Below are 21,449 nucleotides of genomic sequence, written 5' to 3' on the forward strand. Positions count from 1 at the left end.
ATATATATATATATATATATATATATATATATATATATATATATATATATATATATATATATATATATATTCAGATGTTCCTCTCAGTTCCAATTACATATGTCACAAGTGTTCAATAGGCCTCTTATGGAATACAGCATATTTTTTAGAAATTCCTCATTAATTAGCTCCTGATTTTTGCTCTGTTTATTCTTCCATTCCAAACACTGACCTGGTCAACGACCTGAACCAGACCGTCTGTCGCCATGGTAACTGGTGTTGGGTTCCTATAGTAATGTTGCAATTTTATAGTATGAAGGATTTAGACTTCTGTCACCATTATGTGAATGTGTTTGAATTAACAGAGCAGACCATATATGAAGGTAAACACTATGCATTTGCTTTGCAAATGTTACCTTTCTAGTCATCATCTAATTACGTCAAGCATCACTTAAGCTACCTACATACTATAAAGAATGACAATCCGTCAGCCGGTTCTTGCCAAGTTATCCTCCCCAACTAAGACATCAAAACCGGAAGTTCTGAGGGGTGGGAGGCAAAATCTAATAATTTCTAGGTCTTTTCAAGGCCTATCTAACTACGAAGTTTCATGACAATCCATAAATAAGCTTCTCATCGTGCTAAACCACACACACACGCACACAAACACTATGAACACATAACCTTGCCGAAGGTCCAAAGTCCAAGAACATCACAAGCTGTAAATGCCGACGTGCCCGTACGTGATCGTGACGTTGCCCGCAGTTCCCGTCTTCTTCTGCTCCCAACTCCAGCAAAACTTTGCGTTACAGCCGCGGTAAATGTTTCTTCTGGTCACTGGTGGTTCCAAAAAGACAACAAAAACGGCCAAAAATCATTGGCAGATGGTGGTCTCCTTCAGTAGGTGTACGTTGCAGTTCCTGGTGAGGTGAGGTGACCTGTCAACTCTGAAGTATACTAGTAGTAGAAGTAGATGAACCTTAGCCACTGCACTTATCGGCGCACGCGCACAGCTGTGTAAGCCTTACCCAATTTACTTTGTGATAACTGTACTGTACCCATGGAGGTAAAAATCACATTTTGATTTTTGGCGACACCTTTGGGGCGGAGGCATTTGTGCAAGTACTACGATCGCTTTGAAAGAATTTCAGAAATTGCACGAATGCATTCCCTAGGGAATTGGTTTTGAGGTAACCTTCAGCCATGTAGTTTTTGGATCAAGCAGGTAACTTAAACCGGGTGCCCACGTGCCACCCATCCAGCTGCCTGGCATGATTAATTACTGGTCATCTGTCTTCTCCCCACACCATGGACAGAGAGCACAGCTGTCTTTGGCCACCTTGGCCAAAGACCATATTCAAACAGATCACACAGAGAAAAGAAATTATCCGTCCTTTTGGAACCCACAAAAGGTAAAAAAAAGTCATAGGAGTAACAACCAGACGTAAAATCCAGTCTCTGGTGGAGGATAGAGTGAAGTGGAGGATGGTTTTAAGTTTGGTTTGAGTGGGAACTCGACAAAAGTCCCACTTACCAGGTAAAGTAAGTAAGTATGTCATCATAAAATTTATATTGCTGGGGAAGAAAGTTTGATTCGTTCTATACGTGTATTTGGTATATTGCCCCACACATCCTCCACCCATCCTGTAAATTGCACTACATGCATGTGTTTATAAGAAAGGGAAATCTGTTTTTCTTAAAATTGTAATGTAGATTGCTAGCTCCACCACATGAAATAATATATATATATCTTTCAGTCGTCGCCTTGGCAATGATTTTTATTGCCTCTGCCTTGTTACCTCCATGTTTAAATATTGACCCGGCCTTTTGTGTTGACTTCATGGCTCCTATCGTTGCAAGCATTTGGGGCTATAATAGGATGCCTAGACCTGTTTTTATTTTATTTTTCTTTCGCCCTGTCGCTTCATATTTTTTCTGAATAAATCCGGGAACCAATAAATTAAATTGATGTGACCTTAGACTATTATACAGTATGGTTTCACGTTTATGAAATAGGATATTTTTGCAGGCATAAATGTACAGTTTGGATATTTCTGAACACGAGTAGTCAAGAAGTTACAATGTACTTTCAATCCATACAGCCCAGCATGAGTAAATCCTATAGACTGGGGACAGTTGTGTAAGACACTCCACATTGTGTTGTACAAATTCTGCTTTTCCTGATGTTTGTCCAGATTATCTAACGTTATAATAGGCTCCATACTGTGGAGCAATACCATGTGAGGACAAGATCAAGAAGGACAGTGCAAGGTAGGCTGGGTTCTTCTGGGCTGGTCTGGGTTCTTCTGGAGTGGGCTGGATTCTACGGGGCAAGGCTGGGTTCTTCTGGCGAAGGCTCAGTCTTGTTGCTCAATTTTCAGAACTAAGACATACTGAATGCCCTTACATCACCTGCAGGGACCATGGAGGTAAAATTTTTCTACCTCCATGCAGGGACCAAGACATCGAGCCAGGGGCGCCCTCCGCCAAGGGGCTGTGCATCCCTTTCAAGCCACTGAAGGAGCTCCAGCCAGGGACAAAGTGCATCTGGGAGGGCTGTGACAAGGATGCCAAGTACTACACCCTGTTTGGCCGCAGCTATTAGAAGTCAAAGTCAAGGTCAACTGTGGAATGATTTTTGTTGCAAAGATGAATTGGGGGTGGGGCATTGGGTGCAAAGAAAATGACTATGTAATCAATGAAACGTCAATTTGCAGATTCAGATGTTTTCTGGTTAAGTTATCTTTACTTAGACACCAATATTGAAGATTTCCAGCTGTGACTTCAGATGAATGGTGATAAACATGTATGTCTGCTCCCCTCCTGTCAGAATGGAACGTACCATCAAATGACAGGAAATAATAATTTTTTAGTACAAGTCTGTCATGTCATCACTCAGCTAAGCAGTATCTGCATTCCTAAATCAATCAGGCTTGTCTTAGATATAACAGATCATAGTTGTAATTATAGTAATTAAATGCAATAACGGTAGATATAGATAAGTACAAAATTGATATGTGACATTGAGGAAGCTGATAAAGGCACGTGTAGTACATGTAATTACATTTATACAAGTAAAAGCTCAGTGAAACTGAATTGAAAACTAAAATGAGAAATAAAAGATATGAGCTTTAATAATAAATAATGAAACTTATTGCACCACAACTTTCCCTTGTGACCATATCATGAAGTCACTGTTGTGTGCATTAACATTAATAACATCTGTGATATGAATCAAAAAGTAGCATGTGAAGGCGCTCGTGCAATCTTGAAATTCTTGTTTTATTTCACCTGCAAGCAGCTTCTAATATTCAAACTTGCTCACACAGAAAAATATTACACATTTTCACATGCAGATGTTACATCTATAAACATAAGGATTGTCAGAATTTAAACAAATGTCTTTCATATGGAAAAAGTAAAATCTTATATCATTCATCAAGTATGGACTGAAAGGTAATAGGAAACTATTTCTTGTAGTTCCTTGGACTCCTTAAGTGTCGATGTGCTTGGCTGTTGAGGCATGGCTGTCCTTCAGGCTGTAGGGTTTCCAGACAAGGATCTGTAGGAAGGCGATGGTTGCAGGGAGAAGGCAGAAGATATGGAACATGACCTGCCTGAGCTCGTCATGCCCAGCAGTGCTTGTGCCCAGTCCAGTGGTGCTCCGCACCAGGTCCTCATACCCATACCTATTCAGGATGCTTACCACCAGCATTGGTGCCAGTGACTGTGCCGGCTTGGTGAACAACGCGTTCATTCCGAAGAACATGGATGACAATGGAGTCCTGCAGACAACACGTCATACAAAAATTGTACTTCTCCCTGCAGTAGAAACTGCACACACAGACAATGACATTAACTATACCTCATTCTTTAGGGGATAAGTAGATAATGTTGCAGATGACATTATCTGTAAGATACTGAGAAAGCCAGGAAAATGTTAATGAATAATGAAACAACATAAACAAAGATTGTTGCTTACTTTCTGGCATATTTTTTACAGTCAGCATCAATGATGTCAGAAACAGAGATGTTGAACAGGTTGAAAATTGCTCCTGGGATGCTCCTGCAGGGAAGGAGAAAAACTGTTATGTAAATGTCCAACAGCAGATAGACACAATCATCCACTACTCAGTGTACAGTATGTACAAATGTATCAGTCACAGGTGTACTCACATGTCCATCAGCAGATACAGAACGACCAGCCATGGTTGTGGCCCTGCCAGGAACATACCCACTGCACACACCAACTCCAGGTAGAAGGAGGCCAGGATGACCCGATATGACCCCACCTGCTCAACAACTGGACTCAGAAGCAGAGTAGTGATCTGAAACACAAGGAGCATCGGATCCTTAATATTGTGGATAAACAAATAGTAGGGATGAAAGTACATGTAATACACTTTCCAAGCATCAGAAGTTTTCTATTGGCTGTTGACTTCATCAAACCCTAAACAAGTGGTAAACTGACAATCAATACAGTGAAATATGCACTGTATTGATTGAATTCTAGAAGGTAGGCAGAGGAACATTGAAATAGAGATACCTGACAACATCAATACACATGTACAGCAAAAGGTCATAAATCACTCGTAGCAAAAGGTTATTTGATGCCAATGTTAGTTGTGAGCCATCTAAAAGACTGATGAACATTACCGGGGATAAAAACCCAGACCCATAGAGAACACTTCTGGTCAGAGAGCTGAACATGTCTTCTGGCAGGAGGTTGTCCACAAAAATCATGGCAAAATTGATCAGAAATGTCTTGTGGAAGGTTTGCAGGAAGTTCATTGTTACAAACAGAACAAAGTTCTTTTGTGTAACTATTTGCCACGTCAATTTCCAGAAAGAACTAGAATTGCCATCATCCTTAGGTTGACTCTCAGCCTCCAGAAAGGCTTGGTCTCGTGTGTGGTCGAGCTCTGTGCGGATGTGTAGTGCAGCGTAGTGCATGCTGGCCCAGGCCAGGGCCGCCACCAGGAGTGTGAAGATGCGGAAGTTGTGCAGGTTCTCCATGTAGTTGGAGACGGCTGAAGCGATGCCGATGGTTGGCCCAGTCCCCAGCAGCCCTGCCACCTGACAGTACCTCATCAGCTGCACCCTGTCCTCATGCCTCCTGGAGACCTCCGTGAACAGGGCGCAGTGTTGGAGCAGCACGAAGGTGAAGAGGGTGTCATACATGTTCAGTGCCACGATCAGGTGCAGGCCAATCAGCCAATCATCAGGCTCGTACTGTCCCCATGGAAACCAAGGGATGAGGAAGCTGAGTGCAAAGAGAGGTGCTCCGTACAGGATAGACGTTCGTCGCTGTCGAAAACATGCCAAGCTGGAGTTATCCTGGAAGTAGCCAAAAAGGGGGTCATTGATGGCATTCCATATCATGTATATCACCTGGGCCTGGTTGAACCAAACTTCAGAGATCTTGTAGCTGTTCAGGAACAGTTTCACATAGTAGAAGTTGAAAAGAGGGTTCATCATGGCATTGGCAAATGCCACTGAAGCATAAGCCACAGCGTTCTTGTCCAGGCTTGGCAGCTTCATCCTCAGACGCATACATGTATCTTCAGGATGCAAGGCAGGGTTTCCTCCCTGTCTGTCAGGGCTTGAAAGGTGCACTGGGGCAGCTGCTGTACAGGTGCCAGGATATCCCTGCCCTGTAATGAATTCATACAATTTTTTATGTTAGATCTTTAATAGATGCCGTATGAAAAATGCATAAGGACAGATTTGTCATTTAGGAAACCAGCATTAATATGCATCTTCAATGTTAAAAGTTAGAAAACCCGGAAGTACGATTATGAGCCACTAGGTACCCAAAACAGAGATAAACACCAAGCTGCAAAATACGGACCGGTCCTGCCACGTACGTCACTGTCCGGGACGTTGCACCCGCAGGTCCCGCCGTTTTCCGCCCCCCGTTTTCTGCTCCCACTCCGGCAAAACTTCACGTTACAGCCACTGCAAATGTTTGTTCTGGTTGTAAGATCTTCCTTTTGAAAAGTTGATTCGTGTCAGTGATACTCCGTACAGGGGTCGTTCGAGGGTAGTTAAGAAGAAGAAGAAGAAGTGTCAGGAGGTGTGGCATTTCCTGCTCACCTGTCCAATAACAGGTGAGATGACCTGTCAACTCTGAACCTTAACCGCTGTACCGTTCGGCGCACGCGCAGAGCTGTGTAAATCTAACCAAAATGTCGGGAGTGGGGAAGGATCGGCTGGACGTTTTCCCGTCCCGCATGTGAGTTTTACTGTCTATCTGCACGGACTTGGGCTGTAAGGGGTGTTTGTAAGGTAGAGTAGGCGGAGGTAGCTTTCGTAGACAGGCGTCGCGCAAATGTGGCCGTCAAACGCAGAAACCGTGAGGTGATGTCACCTTGTCAGCTGCATCAGAGTCATGTGACATGAAAACGGTGCTTAACTCTCCCCATGCTGTCTTGTGCCGTTCATTTTATAACGTTTATAAGGTTAATACTTGTACAGATTTGCATCCATGGGAAAAAGGTTCAACTGTGCACTTTGATAAAGGCTTTGATATGTCCATCTCCATGATCCAGTTTAGGCTGGGCTGTTCCAAAATTTAGAGGTGGAGGGGGTTGAAGAGGTGTCATAAAATCTTTATCCCCTTGTCCAACATTCTGACAGGAACATGATGGTGATGCGGGGCCGGCTGAAGGGAGCCCAGAAGGGACACAGCCTGCTGAAGAAGAAGGCTGATGCCCTCACCCTCAGATTCCGGCAGATCCTTGCCAAGATTATAGATGTGAGTGTTGCTCACCTGTTCTTTTATGGTTCTGTGTTTCCATGATTATCAATACACATGATGCAATGTTTCAATTCATCCTGCTGTTTTTGTCTGTGGGACTTGTCGTATCTCTGATTACTATGTTACTGCATGTTTCCTTGCTAACCTTTATCCTCCACAGACGAAGATGCTGATGGGGGAGGTGATGAAAGATGCTGCCTTCTCATTGGCTGAAGCCAAGTTCATTATTGGAGATGTGAAGTAAGCATCTTTACCTGCTTTAGAACTTTGGGTCTAAGACAGACTTTGAAAAACAAAAAAAAAGCAACTGTCTGCTATTAGAGCATGATGGCTGATAGTGCAATGTATCTTCCCAGTATTTGCTCTTTACTACCCAGGCCAAGATTGACCAGGCTAGAGTAGTCAATAGTAACAGATGAAAGAAATTACTCAGGGATGCCACGTTAATCCTTCAGTGATCTTTATCCCATTTGCCTTCCAGTCAGATAGTTCTACAGAATGTAACCAAGGCTCAGACAAAAGTCAGATTCAAGAAGGACAATGTTGCAGGTAAGACTTACATTCTCATACTCTGTGCTGTGTGTGAGCCATTTAACTGCTCTGTATCATACTGTAGTGAAGTGGTAAAACCTATATCTTTGTTTTCTTTATAAGCCTAATTCTTACCCTGAGCATCTACAAGCCAATTTTTATTTGGACAGAGACCTTGTGTTAACTGGACTGTGAACCCACTGTGGTGGTAAACCTATGAGAAAATCACCCTTCAACTTCTATTATTATCTATAGTCAGTCTTACCTTTAGAATACTTACTCTAATAGTATCAGATCAAACTACCCAGAGACCACATCCAGGTGTTAACTGTGTCCACAGGTGTGTCCCTGCCGGTGTTCGAGCACTACGCAGACGGAAGCGACAGTAAGTTCCCGTCAGGTCATCCTGGCCAGATTCATGTTAATTACAAGTTATAATTACTCACTGATACATGTATATTTAAGTGAATGTGAATTTAACTAGTTTCATGACAATAGCAAATTAAGTCACCCTACTGTCTCAATGCAATGCTGATAGACCTTTTTTTTGCTGTCCCATGCCCTCATGACCCTGTTATCTTTTTTCCTGACCTTGCTGTTGTCCTTTTGCTGCTATCCACATGTTCCTCTGTACTAGCCATTAGGTGGCTGAGCTGTTGTTTATTTATTTGTTTGTGATTTAGCCTGTTAAGGGGGCACACCCCAGTTTATTTGGCGTCTCTATTCGAAGCTGCACACCCTCAAATCTAGCGACCGTCTCTGGCGTGGAATAATTCGGAAGGAGAATAACTGTATATGGGACGAAAGGATATCTCTTCAGCTACAAGACCAGCTGAGTTTGGTTTCTTCAACCTTTTTAAGTTTGGTAAAATCAACGGAAAAAACATTATTTTCACTCCAAAATTAATGCCCAAAATTGCGAATTTTCGCGTAGGATAATCCCGTAGAAAAGAATTTTCCGGCAGAAATGACTGATGCTGGCAGAAAGACCCAAGCCTTGACTATACCCGAGTAAATTATAAAGAAAATTCTAGTACTGTAATTTTCTAAACAGTCCACGGCGCGAGGGGTTGCAAATCCACCCCTACGAAGCCGCAGAGCGAAATCTAGGTCAAACGGGCGGATTACACTTGGCGCGCAAGGATACCCGGAAGTAAGGTTCGGAGCCAAAAGAAATTTTCACCCGAAAATCACCATTTCTGACACTCTTCAGCCATGTTAATGTTTAATGATACTTCGTGGCAGTTTATGAGAAATGTCACCTCAAACTTGGACCCTCAAAACCCTTTCGTCACTTTTTTGCAACGGACTACCACGGACCCCGGTCGCGCAAGAACTGGGGTGTGCACCGTTATATGGTGGGGTTGATGTTTATTGTTTGTTTGTTTGTCCAGCTTATGAGCTGGCGGGGCTGTCCCGAGGTGGACAGCAGGTGGCCAAGCTGAAGAAGAACTATGGGAAGGCAGTGGAACTGCTGGTGGACCTGGCCTCGCTGCAGACAGCCTTCATCACGCTGGATGAGGTCATCAAGATCACCAACAGAAGAGTCAACGCCATCGAGCATGGTATTAACCTTTCTGTGTGGACAGTGCATCAAGACTCTCTTCATGGGATTCATTTTAATCACACTGCAAATAGTTCAGCCTTTCCTGCACTGACACCTATATTTTCAGCATTTTCCTTGACAAGATGATGCAGTTACTTCGCAATCACCCCGTGTCCAATATCACATGTGCAGTGTTATCTTCCCCATGTCCAGTGATCATCCCAAGGATTGAGAACACCCTGTCCTACATTGTCTCTGAGCTGGACGAGAGGGAGAGAGAAGAGTTCTACAGGTAAGCCTGCATTCCTCATCTACCTCTCCCAAACCTACATGTAAGCCTGTTTTCCTTGGGATAACACCAGTGATAGCTTTACCAGTCCTCAAGGTGGTTCCATGTGTGAATACTATCTCAGTTCTAACATTTTTACAGAATGGATTTTTTCTGCCACATGATTCATAATACTGTGCTTGTACTTTTTGTCAGTCAAACTGCTTCACTTCATTACATACATATTGCATTTTATTACATACAAGCAATGTTTTTAAAATTTTTTTCTTTCCTTCAGGTTAAGAAATCCAGGAGAAGAAGAAGATAATCCGTGAGAAGGCAGAGAAGCGGATTGCTGCTCAAAGAGCACAAGGGGAGTACAAGGAGCCAGCCAATTTACTAGAGGAAGAGCATGATTCAGACTTGCTGTTTGAAACATAAAATACCCCTCCGACATAGTAACAGTGTTAAGGACCACAACAAGGGAAGTGGGAATGTCATGACAACATAGGTAAAGCAAATCCTGCCTGTTGAGTTGGGTCATTGCCAGACTGGCATGACACTGGACATGCACATGTAGTTATGGATGTTTCTGTACTGCATTAAATATACAAGTATGTATATTGAGTCCCTTCCTGCCAATTGTAGCAAGTGTCAGGTAATAGTAGCACTAAGTAGTGTGTATATGTTACATGTATGTAACAATGGATGTGAATTTGGGTAATGGTATCAATGAAAGCAGTGGTACTTACATCTGTAGCAGTCATATTAGTCAGTGGTCTAACTGCCATTCTGTGTCACAAATCAGCACTAGCTAGTTACTAGTATACAATGTCAGCTGACATCACACCTAAGCCAGTAACATATGTATGTGCTATGACTGGTATCGGTAGCAATAGTGGATGTAAGAATGATTATAATATCGGACAACAGTTGTATCAGTAAATGTAAAGGTGTATATTTATGAACATGTTGTGCAAAATGAAGACCACATTGTTTTAACAGACCAACACTTGTGAACAAGTCTTGCTGTTTCCTTTGACTTCTTGTACAGTGTATGGAAATTGTACTAATACAATAGTAGTACTATAAAATGAAGAGTTATTAATGAAAAAATATATTATATGCCTGCAGCATTATTATGATGAATTATAACCAATATGACAATAGCTTGTCATGTTGTTTTCCTCTGTACTTGTACTTGGCATTAAGCTGGGTTAGAATAAGGCATGCTGCTAGCTAGTGAAAAATATTCTGCTGTCACTCCTTATTCTCTCTTTCACCCTTTGGTTGATCCCTCTAGTCATCCTGGAAACAAGAAGAACAAAATGTCTGTTAGACATAACAAATGCAGCAGGTATGTTTAGTATAAGTTAAGAATTACTAGAGTTTGCCTTGGAGAGGAACGTCTACTGGAACTAACCTAAATCTAACTTTTACAGTTCCTAACAATTGCCCTCTCACCCATTCGTCTTCATCCACCCCCTGGTTCTCTTCGTCCCTCTGTTCTTGCTGGTCCCTCTTCACAGCCATGACCTTCTCTGTCCATGATGCCCCCACCATGTTGCCCCCAGCAAAGTTGGAGACCTGCGATGTTGCCCCGTCCAGCTGGGCAACATTATCTGTGGACAGAGGGAGACAAATAAAACATATTTCTGATAAGGCTTTATAATATGACAGGACAGTCAGCTGGGTCAACCACTAAGTCCAAGATGGAAGGAGGCTGATGTGACACGCAAACATATTTTTGTCTCCAGTTCATACATACTCAAGAGACTCACAAATGAAGAGTCCATCTCCCCTGGTTTTTAATCTGACGTTGTCCCCGGTGTTCAGCTCCATCCCTGCCAGCTCCTCCTCCTGGACCCAGAAGGACAGACAGCCGTGTCTCTTGACCTGCTGTGTCAGGTGGTCCAGCTCAGCTGACATCACCACTGCCTCCAGCTCTTCTGTGGTCAGCCTGTCGGTCTGACCCCTGGCTTCCACTTCTGTAGTCAACACACATGCACTTTATCTGACCCTTACAAGTCAGGGTTACCATACCTTTCATTCTTAGTAATTGCTCTTTTACTTCAGCACCACATTTTTCAGTTTTGCTGTAACAGTTAGTGTTAAGGCTTTTTGGTATTACATTTCAACAACAAATGTCTTTGCTAGAGGTCAGTGAAATGTCACTTATACAACACAACACAATATCACATTTAAGTAATTTGTCAAACCAGCATTGATGCTAGTGTTACATTTCAGTGGTTAGTTCTGCAGGTGTGGAAGTACATACTGTATGATGAGTGCAGGTAGCCTGTGTTAACCTTCCAAGTGTCACTGAAGTTTGGTTCGACCTCCTTCCCGGCTGCATCAAACTTCCTGCGATGGGCTTGGGTGGGGTGGACATGCAGCACGCAATACCTGAACTGTGCAGTGGGAGGGTAGGGGGTGAAGAAAGCTACTTAAGCAATTTAGCTGGGATACATGGGGAAAAGGAAAGCTTGTTGTACAATCTAGATGGTGAGTCATCTATGTCCAAACATGCACATTGGTCACTTGGATTTGAACCGGTATTTCGTCTTGTGTGTCTTTTCATATCCTAAGTACCAGCTACACTTCTGCTTCTTTCTGACATGCGCCATGCATTATCCACCATGCAGCATGGCCTGACCTTGGTCTGACTGGGATCAATGATGACATGTCTGGACCTGCCCTCGATCCTTCCCTCCACCAGCACTCCTGCACCTCTGGCAGAGGGAAATGTTCTCATTAACCTCGTACAAATTGTTGGAAGTATTAACAATACATGAAAAATATCTGTTTTTTTAATACCTATTATCAAATTCTTTTTTGAAGTTGGAGTCTTGATAGTTGAGTGCATGTAAACAGGAAGAATCTGTTAGTGCAGAAGGAACTGATTGGTGAATGTTCCCCATTCTGGAGATGAGCTAACGTTATCATCATTTAATATCAATTTGAAAATAATGAGGTAAGCCTACATATCATGGTTAACAAATATGACGAACATTGGTAAATGACATGCTATTGACAGTTAGTTTATTGTTATGTAGTGAGGAGGGGTGTACATATGCATCATTCCATCATTATGAACACAGATCTGATATTTGTTATACATTGTAACATTTGAAACATATTACAAAATTTAGGGAAAACATCCTAACTTTTGGTAGTTGCTGGGATTCCATACAGTTGTCAGCTGGTGAGTCTGGACTGGAATGGACATTAACGGCTGGTTGTCGTACAAACGACTCATTATCGCGATTGTGGGCTGCTGTTCTGTCTTTTCTGTGTGTTTAGGCTCAGGTCTGTCTGTGTTCTGTTGTTCCTCTTCCCCTTCCTCTGCTCTGCACCGGAAGTTGATACCGGAAGCGGTACGACCTACTGTGCTATATAACATAGTGTCTGATTGGTGGATATTGTCAGCACTCACCAATCACGGGAGTCGGCTTGTCTCTTGTTTTTGGCGGCCATATTGAATGGTCTGCAGATATGGAAGAAATCGGAAATTTATAAATTATCCAGACGGGGCGATCGGTAGGAGCAGTTCTCAGGGCGGCCGGCGGTTTTGGTGACATGTACACGTTCGTGAATAGGGACGAGAGCAGCAGCGTGTACGGCGCCGTTGCCGAGCTGCTGGTGGCTCGGGGAGACTGGCGATGTCTGCCGAGGGACTCGGCGCGGTTCCACCTCATGCTCGGCGAGAGGAACAAGCTGCCGTTCGGACGGCTCGGTGAGCGCGGTACCGTTAGTTTCTACATAATCAGTAACCTGGTAGACAGACCATTCTTGGCTCCACAGTATCTGTACGGCGCGGGGGCTGGTGCAGTAAGCTGAGTGAAGGGAGTGATTGGTTGATTGATTGATTGATTTGTATTTGATTGATTGAAGGGAGAGGCTGTTTCTTTAATCGGTCCGGCTCCCACCTCCACCTATGTCTAGGACTCTAATTTGAAGTGATCATGATACCAAGAAGGTTCAATCCTTGATGATACTGTGTCTTGTCATAGTATGACAGTGTAGAACAAGAATGCTTCACCTCTTATATATTAGGCTGCGACTGCATGGGTACTGTTTGGACAATAAAAACCATTTATTATTATTATTATTATTATTACCTGTAACCTATCTAATACTAGTAATTTTACTCTATGTAGTAACAGTTACAACATGGAGGTAGAAAAAGAGACCTCCATGGTATGGTTACAGCAAGAACAGATCATTTATATAATAGAGGACACAACTGTATAATTCTTTGGCAATGTCCAAGTTGCTACATTCAATGGATCATGTAGTTTGTAATGAGTAACTTGTTATTGTTGAAATATAGAAGTATTTAAAAGAATCATGGAATAGTAACATTACAGTACATGCATACATGCAGTAGACTAGTAGACATGTAATTATATATAATATACAATTTTTTTTCAAACAAACTAGTCAACCTTTTTCAAAGATTGTAAAGTTCTGTTGTTGTTTACTGTTGTTGTCTCCCCAGGCCACGAGCCAGGTCTTGTCCAGCTGGTGAACTACTACCGAGGATCAGGGAGCATCTGTAGGAAGACTTCCATGGTCAAGTAAACAGTCTGTCTGTTGTTTTCGTGTTGTACAATGGAAGTGGCTATTGACAGGCTGTCTTTCTTACTGACAGACAGCAAAGGCATAATAGTCAAATAAATGCCCTCAGTGAGTTGTGCATTGTAATGGTATATCTTGAAGACCTGATTCCTGGTAGTATCTTTTTTTTAAAACATTGTTAATTATTTGTGGTCTACTCTTACAGCATAGCCTGCCAATATCATTTCTTTTATACAATATACACTGCCACAATATCTGATAGACAACAGCAACAAACCTCTGTAACTACACTGAGCATTGAGTTTGTACATGTAAAAGTTGTACTTGTCCCTTGCAGGACTGTTCAGAGTGCCAGCTCTGCTGAAGGGTCAGACCCATTCCGGTGGATGCCACTGTCTTTCATCGTCTGCCCCACCAGATTCCTCGCTGAGAATGATGAGAAGGCAGCCAGGGGCAGGCTAGGGTTGAAGCCGAGGCGGAAGGACGAGAGAAGCGAGTTCCGTACTGCAGCTTCCGATGGAAAGGGTGGTGTCTGGATCGCCAAGGCATCTGCTGGTGCTAAAGGTGCAAACTTCTACAACAACCAAACTATTTTTACCCCTACAAGTATACTCAAGGATACCTCCTAGTGTCACTTCTGCAAGTCCAGTTACCATAAATAGTATACTCAGGCTTTTAGCTAGGATTTTTTTGTTGGGTGTCCATTTTTTTATTGTACGCAGCAAAGACGCACAGTGTGTGACCTTTTTAGGGGGGCTTTTTTGACATTCATAATTCTCTCAAACACAACTTTCTGCATTTTGAGGAATTTGAGTTTTTTCCTTCAGTAAACCATCATTTTTGTATGCTGAAAGGAGGCATGTGTGCATGGCAGGGGTTGGAAGTGGAAAAAATATGGTGTCTTTAGGGTGTCCTACCAAAAAGTAGGGCGTCCAATTTCTTACTATTTTCAGTACAGGGCGTCCAAAAGACACCCTGGACACCCCCTAGCTAAAAGCCTGAGTATACTAGTACTCACTTTTTTTAAGTCAGGCAAAAATTGATTTGCATGCAGATGTCATACATAAAATTTCCTTGCTATGCCCAAGGACTATGCCCAAGGTCAAGTCGCAAAAGGAGGAGAGTATGGCTTTGCTCCTTTGCTGATGACAAAGATGATCGGATATAAGGTTAAGGGTGACTGTGTGTGTAGTCACCGTAGTGTATTATTGAGTGCTTTATATCTGCAGGTGAGGATATCCTGATCTCTTCAGACTGTGAGTCGCTGCTGGAGTTTGTAGACAGAGGCAAGCAATCTCACGTCATACAGAAATACATCGAAGATCCACTGCTGCTCACAGGCAACAGGAAGTTTGACATGAGGTAGGACAGTTCAGGTCTCCAACAGTCTCTTTTTGGGGGGAAGATTTCACAGTGTACATAATGTACATGTAACATGTACATGTACATGTATGCATGTCAATGGTGTTATATGTATCCAATGATGATGATGATGATGTATCCTATATCCACAGTCGCATGTCAGGTTAAACTGTGGATGGTGTGATGTTAAGATGTCAAAATTCCATGTGATTTTAAGATGTTTGTTGTTTGTTTGTATGCATTTTTTTATTTATTGTATTTTGTGGTAGATGTTGTAATACATTACACTGACTTTATTTTTATATTGTTTGTTGTTTGTTTTTATGTACACTGTAGGATGTGGGTTTTGTTTGTTTGTGTGTTGGATGTGGTGTTTGTTGTTTGTATGCTTGTTTGTTTGCTTGTAGGATGTGGGTTTTACTTGATCACCAGTACAGCATCTGGATGTTCAAGCAGGGAGTTCTGAGAACGTCGTCTGACCCTTACAACCCTGGAGACCTTCAGGACTTGACAAGCCACCTAACCAATCACTGCTTACAGGTCAGTCATACCTAACCAATCACTGCTTACAGCTCAGTCCCATCCAACTAACCACTGCTTACATGTCAGCACTGTCTGTCTCCACACATGGTTTATATACATTACCATGTGGCTGTGATTTCACTTTAGGAGTAGTGTGGCTGTGGTATCTACTTCAGGATCATTGAGGAACAGAGAGGTTTGGCTACCCTGCAGTTGTAATTATGTACATGACTTATTTGGCCTTGTTTGTCCAATCATTCCAGCTTGTATGGCCACCGTTAATGATAATTATGCTGAGATGCCCAGTTGTTCACTTGAGAAGAGTCCTATGAAATCAGACCGTTAATGCCATATGTATTCTTGATATGCACCTTTTCTCAGACTACTCCACTTCCCTTGTTCATTTCAGTTTTTGCTCACATCCTGCTTTCTGCATGTTTCTTATCTTTCCAGAACATTCCTACTGCTGTTTGTAGCATTATTGGGCCACAATCCACTGCTTCCGACCTGTAGAAAGTAGGAAGGTGCTTTACTTCCCTTTCCTGTGATATAGATATTGTAGCAAACTGAGAACATTTAAGCACCAAAAGTCCTGCCCAAAGTCATGTCTATGCCTTCACTTCCTCATATACATGTATCCACCCTGCATGTGTGCCTGCTGTAGTTCAAGCCCCTTTGGAACCTTTGAGGCCAATGGTCAAAGTAATGTTCCATTTTGCATTCCAATTATATTAGTTATAACAGAAATGCATTTTACATGTATTTCACTTAGTCCTAATTTTCCTCTGAGCCATACTTCATTGCTGCTCTTCCAATGCAACATTCCAACAGTACTCTGTATGCCTTCAGGAAGCCCACTCTGCAAACTATGGAAAATATGAGGAAGGCAACGAGATGTTCTTCCCAGAGTTCAACAGGTACAGGGTTAACCTTTAGTATACACACATGGATCAACAAAGAGACTCTTTTTACATAACCCAGTGTTTTATTTGGCCAACATTTCAGTGACCGTCACCTTACTCATTGCAATCACCTTCCTCAATGCACGTAGTGTAGTATTGTACTGGTAAAACATAACTATTTTTAAGTTACTTTACAGTTACATTCTGTGCTTGTGTAAAGGCAAGGCACAAGCAATTTTGGGTGGTCTTGTTTACTTTACAGGTTTCTTGAGACTGAACACAGCACCACCTTGGACTCTGCAGTTCTTCCCCAAGTCAGAACTGTCATTAGACACTGCTTAGAGGCTATCAGGGAGGTGAGCTAAATTCTGCTGCTTTCTGCATTACTAGTATTGTGTATGGAGCTTCCAGGGTGTATTATTGTATTCTTGACTTCAGCTCCTGGTTTATTGGACTACTGTACACATTTTATTGTGTTGTCTGTAGAGCATCAGTACATCAGGCCTGGACTACTGCAGCTTCCAGCTGTTCGGGTTTGACTTCATGCTGGACACTCAGCTGAAGGTCTGGCTTATTGAGGTGAATGGAGCTCCGGCCTGCGCCAGGTAAGGTGAAACAAATACTATAATAGTATGATATGGTTTCCCTGTAGATCTTTCTGAATGCTACTACTATGAGTTTTGGAGTTGACTTGTATGTGAGGGTTTGGAATGTGGAATGACTCCCACGTGTACTATTTTTTTCTTACCCAGGAAGCTTCTTCCTGACCTTGCTGCTGGCATTGTAGACATTGCAATCAGCCCCCTGTTCCCCCCCACTGCTGATGAAGAAGTGGGGAAGTCTGGTACAGCAGGGAATATCAGGGATGCCTTCGAGAAGTTGTGACGTGCCTCGGTCTGGGAGGTCGTATTAAACCGCGAAAAACATATCAGCTAGCAAACTGTGCCTGGTACAATAGGCAAGTTGGATGATACACATACCAGTACTATTGTTCAAAAGGGAAAGATGGATAAAATGTACACAAACTATTGTGGTTGGGGGAAGGATCCGCTGCACCTACAAACTTACATCATCTATGAAAACTAGCCTGCACCTGGCCTCCAAGCTTGAAAAGTTAAGATAGAAGTTAGATACAGAATATACTGTAAGCTGTGAACCTGCTTGGACTGAAGTTCACATACATATCCAATCAGAGAAGTGTTAAGGCTCATGATGAAAAAGAAACAATCCAGGAACCCTTGCTGTAGAATAGGATGGAAAACTGACAATCTCTATTGTTGTAATAACTGACTAGTGCCTTGGCTGTACATAAAAGTAACTTTTGTGTGTTTTAATTATTAACTTTTTGTGTATAAAATTAAGTCTTTCTTCTGAGCAAAGTATCAGTGAATGTTCTTAAGAGTCTGAAGCAAGCATATTTATGAGTTTCAATTTGGTGTGAAGTTGTTTGATCAAAACTTACTATATTTTATATGCACAGATTGTTTATTATTATTTCATGAAATGAGTATGCTAAGTTATCCAGTTAAGTGAAAGTACAAAATTTATTATTGCAGTTTGATTACTTGCAGGTTTCCAGACTTGCACTCTGCCAGGTTACAGACAGTCAGACAACAGATTTTGATACTATTCATGTGTTCAGTACTATCATGGATAATGCAAAAAATAAAGAAAACTACCGGGGTAGTCCAGTAAAGACATAGACTCTGGACTCATGCTTGTCATCTTTATTGCCACAATAATCTGCACCACAGAAGCAACACGACACAGCCACATAGCTGTATACATTTCTCTGGCCTGCAGACATCATGGAGTGATCTTCAACAATGAAAGAAACATTTTCATCACTCATCAGAGCATCTTAAATCCAGCAGGACAAACTACTGACACATAACATCATAGCTTTCTTGTGACATAAGGAAATGTAAGGAAAAAGATTTGTCTGGTAGTGGTACAGAAGCTGATATGTCTTTTAAGGAAGCTGAAATGTAAGGATTCTGATATGTCAATATGTCTTGTAAGGATTCTGATATGTCTTGAATGGACTGTCTAAATCTCATTAATTTTGATTGACAGGATTCTTGAATCCTTTTTTCTGTTACTGACAACTCATGATTACATCAACAAAACACTAAAGCAAGAGAAATGTACACCACACATCAAACTAACTACTATGAAATGCAACAGTTTTCATGCCCGTTTCATCCTACGAAATTCTATAATACCATCACAGTATCTACATTGCACTCCAGAATCACGGCAACATTTATCTCCAGCATTTCAATTTTCTGTTTTGAATCTCATAAATACAACAATCATCTCATCTGAATATTGCTTCCTTTTATCTTAGCCACAACAACTGTCTTTGTCCAATACTAGCAGTTGCTTAAATACATCTGATATTATTGTCAAATTTTTACATCCCTTTTAAAAAATATACAGTCAAAACCTCAATCTGATGAAGCCATCACTTTACTTGACATGGAAGAATTATTATAACTTAGTGCTGAGAGGTTCATATCACAAAGTATCTTCTTATCATTCTATTCAATTAGCTTTTACAGCTTTGCAGAGGAGAAAGCACCATGTAATTCCAAGAAATCAAACTTTTTTTGCCATGTGTTCCCTTTTGACAGCTTTTCCAGTTCTCTAACTACAAGGCATACTTGGAACTTTGGAAGAACCTCATCAAGGCTTAAACCCAATGTGATTTGAGATTGCAGAAGATTGCAGAAAAGAATATTACTACTTGCAATCTGGCAAGCCCAAAAAATACAGCGAGCCGTGTCCCCTCCCTCTTGTGCCAACTCACCAGCTTGCTTGCACATTACCTCACCATGCTGCTATGCCCAACACAGCCCCAGGCTGTTCCAGCTGCTGACTACACACAGCAGCCACCAGCCGTACCACACACATAACACAAGGCACTGCAGGATCAATAATCTCTATTCTTGCCCACTGGTGACATCCTGGAGCTGCCACCAACCAAAACTCACATCTCGCAAACACGTCTAAACAAAAGTTGGCTGAGAGGCATACTATACAAACATCTATTGTCTAACCTGGCTTTTATAACTATAATACAACACTCAGGAACACTTGGCACTAGGATATGATAAACAGGAAAACAAACTTCACTATAACAAAAACACTGAATCCTCAACTCAAACTTGTACTTAAGGGCCTAAGTTTCTGGGAGATCAATGTTGGAAGGCTGCAGTAAACAATCAGAATTCTTCATCAGAGCAGGTGGCCAACAGGAAATCGATGTCAAAAAGTTGCAAGTGACTAACCAATCAGAATTCTTCATCAGAACTGCCAGCCAGTAGCATGACTCGGTCCATGCCCATAGTCTCCTCTGGCTGTGGGTGCAAGAAAGTTGTCAATAAACATAAAATGTCTTATCACACACATCAGTAAACACAAAAGCAATCTTCTCACACAGCCTTCTCTCAAAGTCTCTCATCTTAGATAGAACAAGGCAATCAGAGATGGCACACAAGGAAAACACACCTAAAGCAACACTTTACTCCCTGTGGGTGAAGTAATAAGTTTACGTTGAGACCCTGACCAGCTTCTTGTTAAAAATAAGAAGATATTAGTGCTGTACATACCCTTAGCTTTCTCTTCCTGCGGAACCTGCGTCGACAGGCCTTCACACCGTACACGAACCCCACGATTGCAACAGCGCCGACCACGCCCGCTCCCACCGGGATCATGATGCTGAGGATGAACCTTGCCTCCTGCAGAAATGGACAGAGAAATTTGTCCTCATCCACTGTAAGCACTGGACCATCCTACACTACCTGGGTGGGTCCCCATGCACCAACAGAACTTAATAAACACACTAGGAAAAATGTATCTCTGATCATAGAACTCAGACATAGACAAGTATGGCTGGAAAAGCAGCAAAAATATTTGCATACTTATCATAGTGAATAATACTTACATGAGACTTCAGTTTCTCTCTGATCTGCTCTCCGAATGACTTGTCACCTGGAGGAACACAAACTACTTTTTAACAACACCTTAGAACACTATTATCTCAAATTCATTTGTAATGGTTGCAGTTTTAAGCACCATGGCCAGTAGATCACACTCAGGTCTGTGACCTGTTTTTCAGGTGTCCCTGGGAACATAGACACATGACAATTTTTCCACAATAGAGTACAAAGGGCCAGTATGTTTCCACCCTGCACCACCCCATATTCTGCAGACACATCTCCCTGTAAAGGTACGTCATACCTCCTTCATCCTTGTCTCCTTCGGTCTTGTTGTCTTCCTTGGCTGAGACAGTCTTTGGTGCTTCCATTGGCGTCGTCTGCTGTTCATTAGATGTTGAGGTGTACTCTGTGGTAGGTGTGGCACCTGCAGGTGTAGACTCCATGGCACCTAATGTGGACTCAGTGGCAGCTACAGGTGTGGACTCAGTAGCAGGTGTGGATGTAGACTCAGTGGTTGGTGTGGGTGTGAACTTACTAGTAGTTGTTGACCAGAGAGCCAACTCCTCTGTGGAGGTCTGAAATCAAAATAATCGTTGAAATGTTTCTGTCACCTGTAACGTTACCTTTTTTGTTCCCAATAAGATAGAAAGAAAAGGTGTTTCTGATTCTGTATTAGTCACAGAAGTAGGAATTTTGGTTAAAGTCTGTTATTTTCAAGGTAAGAGAAAAAGTAAACCCTGTGTACTGCTGACCTGAGGAGTGGTCATAGCAGTGCTGGATTCCCACATGGGACTGGTGGAAGTGGGCTCCTCCAATGTTGAAGTCTCCATGGTCTGAGTGGTCTCGTACACAGAGGCTGTTGAACTCTCTGTTGTGCCATAACCTGTGGAACCTGTGGTTTCTGTACCAAGGCTCATGGTAGGGAGGGTCCCTGTCCAATCAGTTGGGAAGTCTGTTGAGTTAGCTGGAAACTCTGTTGAGTTAGCTGGAAACTCTGTTGAGTTGGCTGTGAGTTCTGTTGAATTTACTGAGACTTCTGTAGAATTATCTGCAG

General features: G+C 42.2%; 6 protein-coding genes across 13 annotated transcripts in view; 3 read left to right on the forward strand and 3 right to left on the reverse strand.

Annotated features, from left to right (window-relative positions):
* The first annotated feature begins 681 nt into the window (after positions 1 to 681).
* LOC109471032 (bifunctional glutamate/proline--tRNA ligase-like) lies at positions 682 to 2,593 on the forward strand. 2 transcript variants are annotated; one of them, XM_019770209.1, is made up of 2 exons: positions 682 to 796; positions 2,434 to 2,593. In XM_019770209.1, the coding sequence occupies exons 1-2, from the start codon at positions 705 to 707 to the stop codon at positions 2,582 to 2,584; spliced, it is 243 nt and encodes an 80-aa protein (XP_019625768.1). In that variant the 5' UTR covers positions 682 to 704; the 3' UTR covers positions 2,585 to 2,593. The 2 variants fall into 2 exon arrangements, 1 of the variants encoding a protein (XP_019625768.1); XR_002140289.1 differs by lacking the exon at positions 682 to 796 and adding an exon at positions 810 to 907 and having other exon boundaries at positions 2,434 to 2,524.
* Positions 2,594 to 2,720: 127 nt separating this feature from the next.
* On the reverse strand, positions 2,721 to 5,885 carry LOC109471035 (transmembrane protein 180-like). Its single transcript, XM_019770211.1, has 5 exons — positions 5,831 to 5,885; positions 4,777 to 5,633; positions 4,156 to 4,307; positions 3,962 to 4,045; positions 2,721 to 3,764 (listed from the first exon to the last, which is right to left on the reverse strand). Exons 2-5 carry the CDS (start codon positions 5,530 to 5,532, stop codon positions 3,473 to 3,475), a joined length of 1,284 nt encoding a protein of 427 aa, XP_019625770.1. The 5' UTR covers positions 5,533 to 5,633; positions 5,831 to 5,885; the 3' UTR covers positions 2,721 to 3,472.
* A 226-nt stretch (positions 5,886 to 6,111) lies between these two features.
* On the forward strand, positions 6,112 to 10,251 carry LOC109471029 (V-type proton ATPase subunit D-like). Of its 2 annotated transcripts, none has more exons than XM_019770203.1 (8): positions 6,112 to 6,214; positions 6,619 to 6,736; positions 6,900 to 6,979; positions 7,221 to 7,288; positions 7,611 to 7,655; positions 8,665 to 8,835; positions 9,030 to 9,108; positions 9,383 to 10,251. In XM_019770203.1, the coding sequence occupies exons 1-8, from the start codon at positions 6,168 to 6,170 to the stop codon at positions 9,417 to 9,419; spliced, it is 645 nt and encodes a 214-aa protein (XP_019625762.1). In that variant the 5' UTR covers positions 6,112 to 6,167; the 3' UTR covers positions 9,420 to 10,251. The 2 variants fall into 2 exon arrangements, with proteins under 2 accessions (XP_019625762.1, XP_019625763.1); XM_019770204.1 differs by lacking the exon at positions 6,112 to 6,214 and adding an exon at positions 6,275 to 6,386.
* LOC109471028 (arpin-like) lies at positions 10,025 to 12,508 on the reverse strand. 2 transcript variants are annotated; one of them, XM_019770200.1, is made up of 6 exons: positions 12,252 to 12,508; positions 11,741 to 11,816; positions 11,363 to 11,495; positions 10,866 to 11,072; positions 10,549 to 10,706; positions 10,025 to 10,392 (listed from the first exon to the last, which is right to left on the reverse strand). In XM_019770200.1, exons 1-6 carry the CDS (start codon positions 12,485 to 12,487, stop codon positions 10,384 to 10,386), a joined length of 819 nt encoding a protein of 272 aa, XP_019625759.1. In that variant the 5' UTR covers positions 12,488 to 12,508; the 3' UTR covers positions 10,025 to 10,383. The 2 variants fall into 2 exon arrangements, with proteins under 2 accessions (XP_019625759.1, XP_019625761.1); XM_019770202.1 differs by lacking the exon at positions 11,741 to 11,816 and having other exon boundaries at positions 12,252 to 12,343.
* A 134-nt stretch (positions 12,509 to 12,642) lies between these two features.
* Positions 12,643 to 18,047, forward strand: LOC109471027 (tubulin--tyrosine ligase-like). 2 transcript variants are annotated; one of them, XM_019770198.1, is made up of 9 exons: positions 12,643 to 12,829; positions 13,586 to 13,664; positions 14,003 to 14,229; positions 14,895 to 15,027; positions 15,435 to 15,567; positions 16,399 to 16,466; positions 16,714 to 16,807; positions 16,938 to 17,056; positions 17,204 to 18,047. In XM_019770198.1, exons 1-9 carry the CDS (start codon positions 12,664 to 12,666, stop codon positions 17,334 to 17,336), a joined length of 1,152 nt encoding a protein of 383 aa, XP_019625757.1. In that variant the 5' UTR covers positions 12,643 to 12,663; the 3' UTR covers positions 17,337 to 18,047. The 2 variants fall into 2 exon arrangements, with proteins under 2 accessions (XP_019625757.1, XP_019625758.1); XM_019770199.1 differs by having other exon boundaries at positions 12,643 to 12,820.
* Positions 18,048 to 18,163: 116 nt separating this feature from the next.
* The window catches only part of LOC109471026 (flocculation protein FLO11-like), a 5,541-nt gene continuing 2,255 nt past the window's right edge, over positions 18,164 to 21,449 (reverse strand). Inside the window, exons 3-8 of one of the 4 annotated variants that reach the window (XM_019770195.1) lie at positions 21,148 to 21,443; positions 20,697 to 20,970; positions 20,401 to 20,447; positions 20,066 to 20,194; positions 19,745 to 19,813; positions 18,166 to 18,269 (exon numbers count right to left, since the gene is read on the reverse strand). In XM_019770195.1, the coding sequence (XP_019625754.1) occupies positions 19,748 to 19,813; positions 20,066 to 20,194; positions 20,401 to 20,447; positions 20,697 to 20,970; positions 21,148 to 21,443 (812 nt within the window). In that variant the 3' untranslated portion in view covers positions 18,166 to 18,269; positions 19,745 to 19,747. Of the gene's footprint in view, positions 19,814 to 20,065; positions 20,195 to 20,400; positions 20,448 to 20,696; positions 20,971 to 21,147; positions 21,444 to 21,449 lie in introns of all 4 variants that reach the window. The other 3 variants (XM_019770194.1, XM_019770197.1, XM_019770196.1) reach the window with 3 other exon arrangements.

Source organism: Branchiostoma belcheri, unplaced genomic scaffold, assembly GCF_001625305.1.
Source record: "Branchiostoma belcheri isolate BF01 breed outbred unplaced genomic scaffold, Haploidv18h27 scaffold24, whole genome shotgun sequence".
NCBI classification, from domain to species: domain Eukaryota; kingdom Metazoa; phylum Chordata; class Leptocardii; order Amphioxiformes; family Branchiostomatidae; genus Branchiostoma; species Branchiostoma belcheri.

What these genes read in the sequence shown, in the direction of transcription:
- LOC109471035 (XM_019770211.1), bottom strand. Translation starts at nt 5,532, where the DNA reads ATGCGTCTGAGGATGAAGCTGCCAAGCCTGGACAAGAACGCTGTGGCT. An exon ending in AAAAGAACTTTGTTCTGTTT is followed by an intron (nt 4,308 to 4,776) that starts GTAACAATGAAC and finishes CTTGTGTTTCAG; the next exon opens with ATCACTACTCTGCTTCTGAG. An exon ending in CTGTATCTGCTGATGGACAT is followed by an intron (nt 4,046 to 4,155) that starts GTGAGTACACCT and finishes CCTTCCCTGCAG; the next exon opens with GAGCATCCCAGGAGCAATTT.
- LOC109471028 (XM_019770200.1), bottom strand. Translation starts at nt 12,487, where the DNA reads ATGTTATATAGCACAGTAGGTCGTACCGCTTCCGGTATCAACTTCCGG. An exon ending in CTACCTGCACTCATCATACA is followed by an intron (nt 11,073 to 11,362) that starts GTATGTACTTCC and finishes TGTTGACTACAG; the next exon opens with AAGTGGAAGCCAGGGGTCAG. An exon ending in GGGAGATGGACTCTTCATTT is followed by an intron (nt 10,707 to 10,865) that starts GTGAGTCTCTTG and finishes CTCTGTCCACAG; the next exon opens with ATAATGTTGCCCAGCTGGAC.
- LOC109471029 (XM_019770203.1), top strand. Translation starts at nt 6,168, where the DNA reads ATGTCGGGAGTGGGGAAGGATCGGCTGGACGTTTTCCCGTCCCGCAT. An exon ending in CTACGCAGACGGAAGCGACA is followed by an intron (nt 7,656 to 8,664) that starts GTAAGTTCCCGT and finishes TTGTTTGTCCAG; the next exon opens with CTTATGAGCTGGCGGGGCTG. An exon ending in GAGAGAGAAGAGTTCTACAG is followed by an intron (nt 9,109 to 9,382) that starts GTAAGCCTGCAT and finishes TCTTTCCTTCAG; the next exon opens with GTTAAGAAATCCAGGAGAAG.
- LOC109471032 (XM_019770209.1), top strand. Translation starts at nt 705, where the DNA reads ATGCCGACGTGCCCGTACGTGATCGTGACGTTGCCCGCAGTTCCCGTC. An exon ending in AACTTTGCGTTACAGCCGCG is followed by an intron (nt 797 to 2,433) that starts GTAAATGTTTCT and finishes ACCTCCATGCAG; the next exon opens with GGACCAAGACATCGAGCCAG.
- LOC109471027 (XM_019770198.1), top strand. Translation starts at nt 12,664, where the DNA reads ATGTACACGTTCGTGAATAGGGACGAGAGCAGCAGCGTGTACGGCGCC. An exon ending in AACAGGAAGTTTGACATGAG is followed by an intron (nt 15,028 to 15,434) that starts GTAGGACAGTTC and finishes GTTTGCTTGTAG; the next exon opens with GATGTGGGTTTTACTTGATC. An exon ending in GCTTAGAGGCTATCAGGGAG is followed by an intron (nt 16,808 to 16,937) that starts GTGAGCTAAATT and finishes TGTTGTCTGTAG; the next exon opens with AGCATCAGTACATCAGGCCT.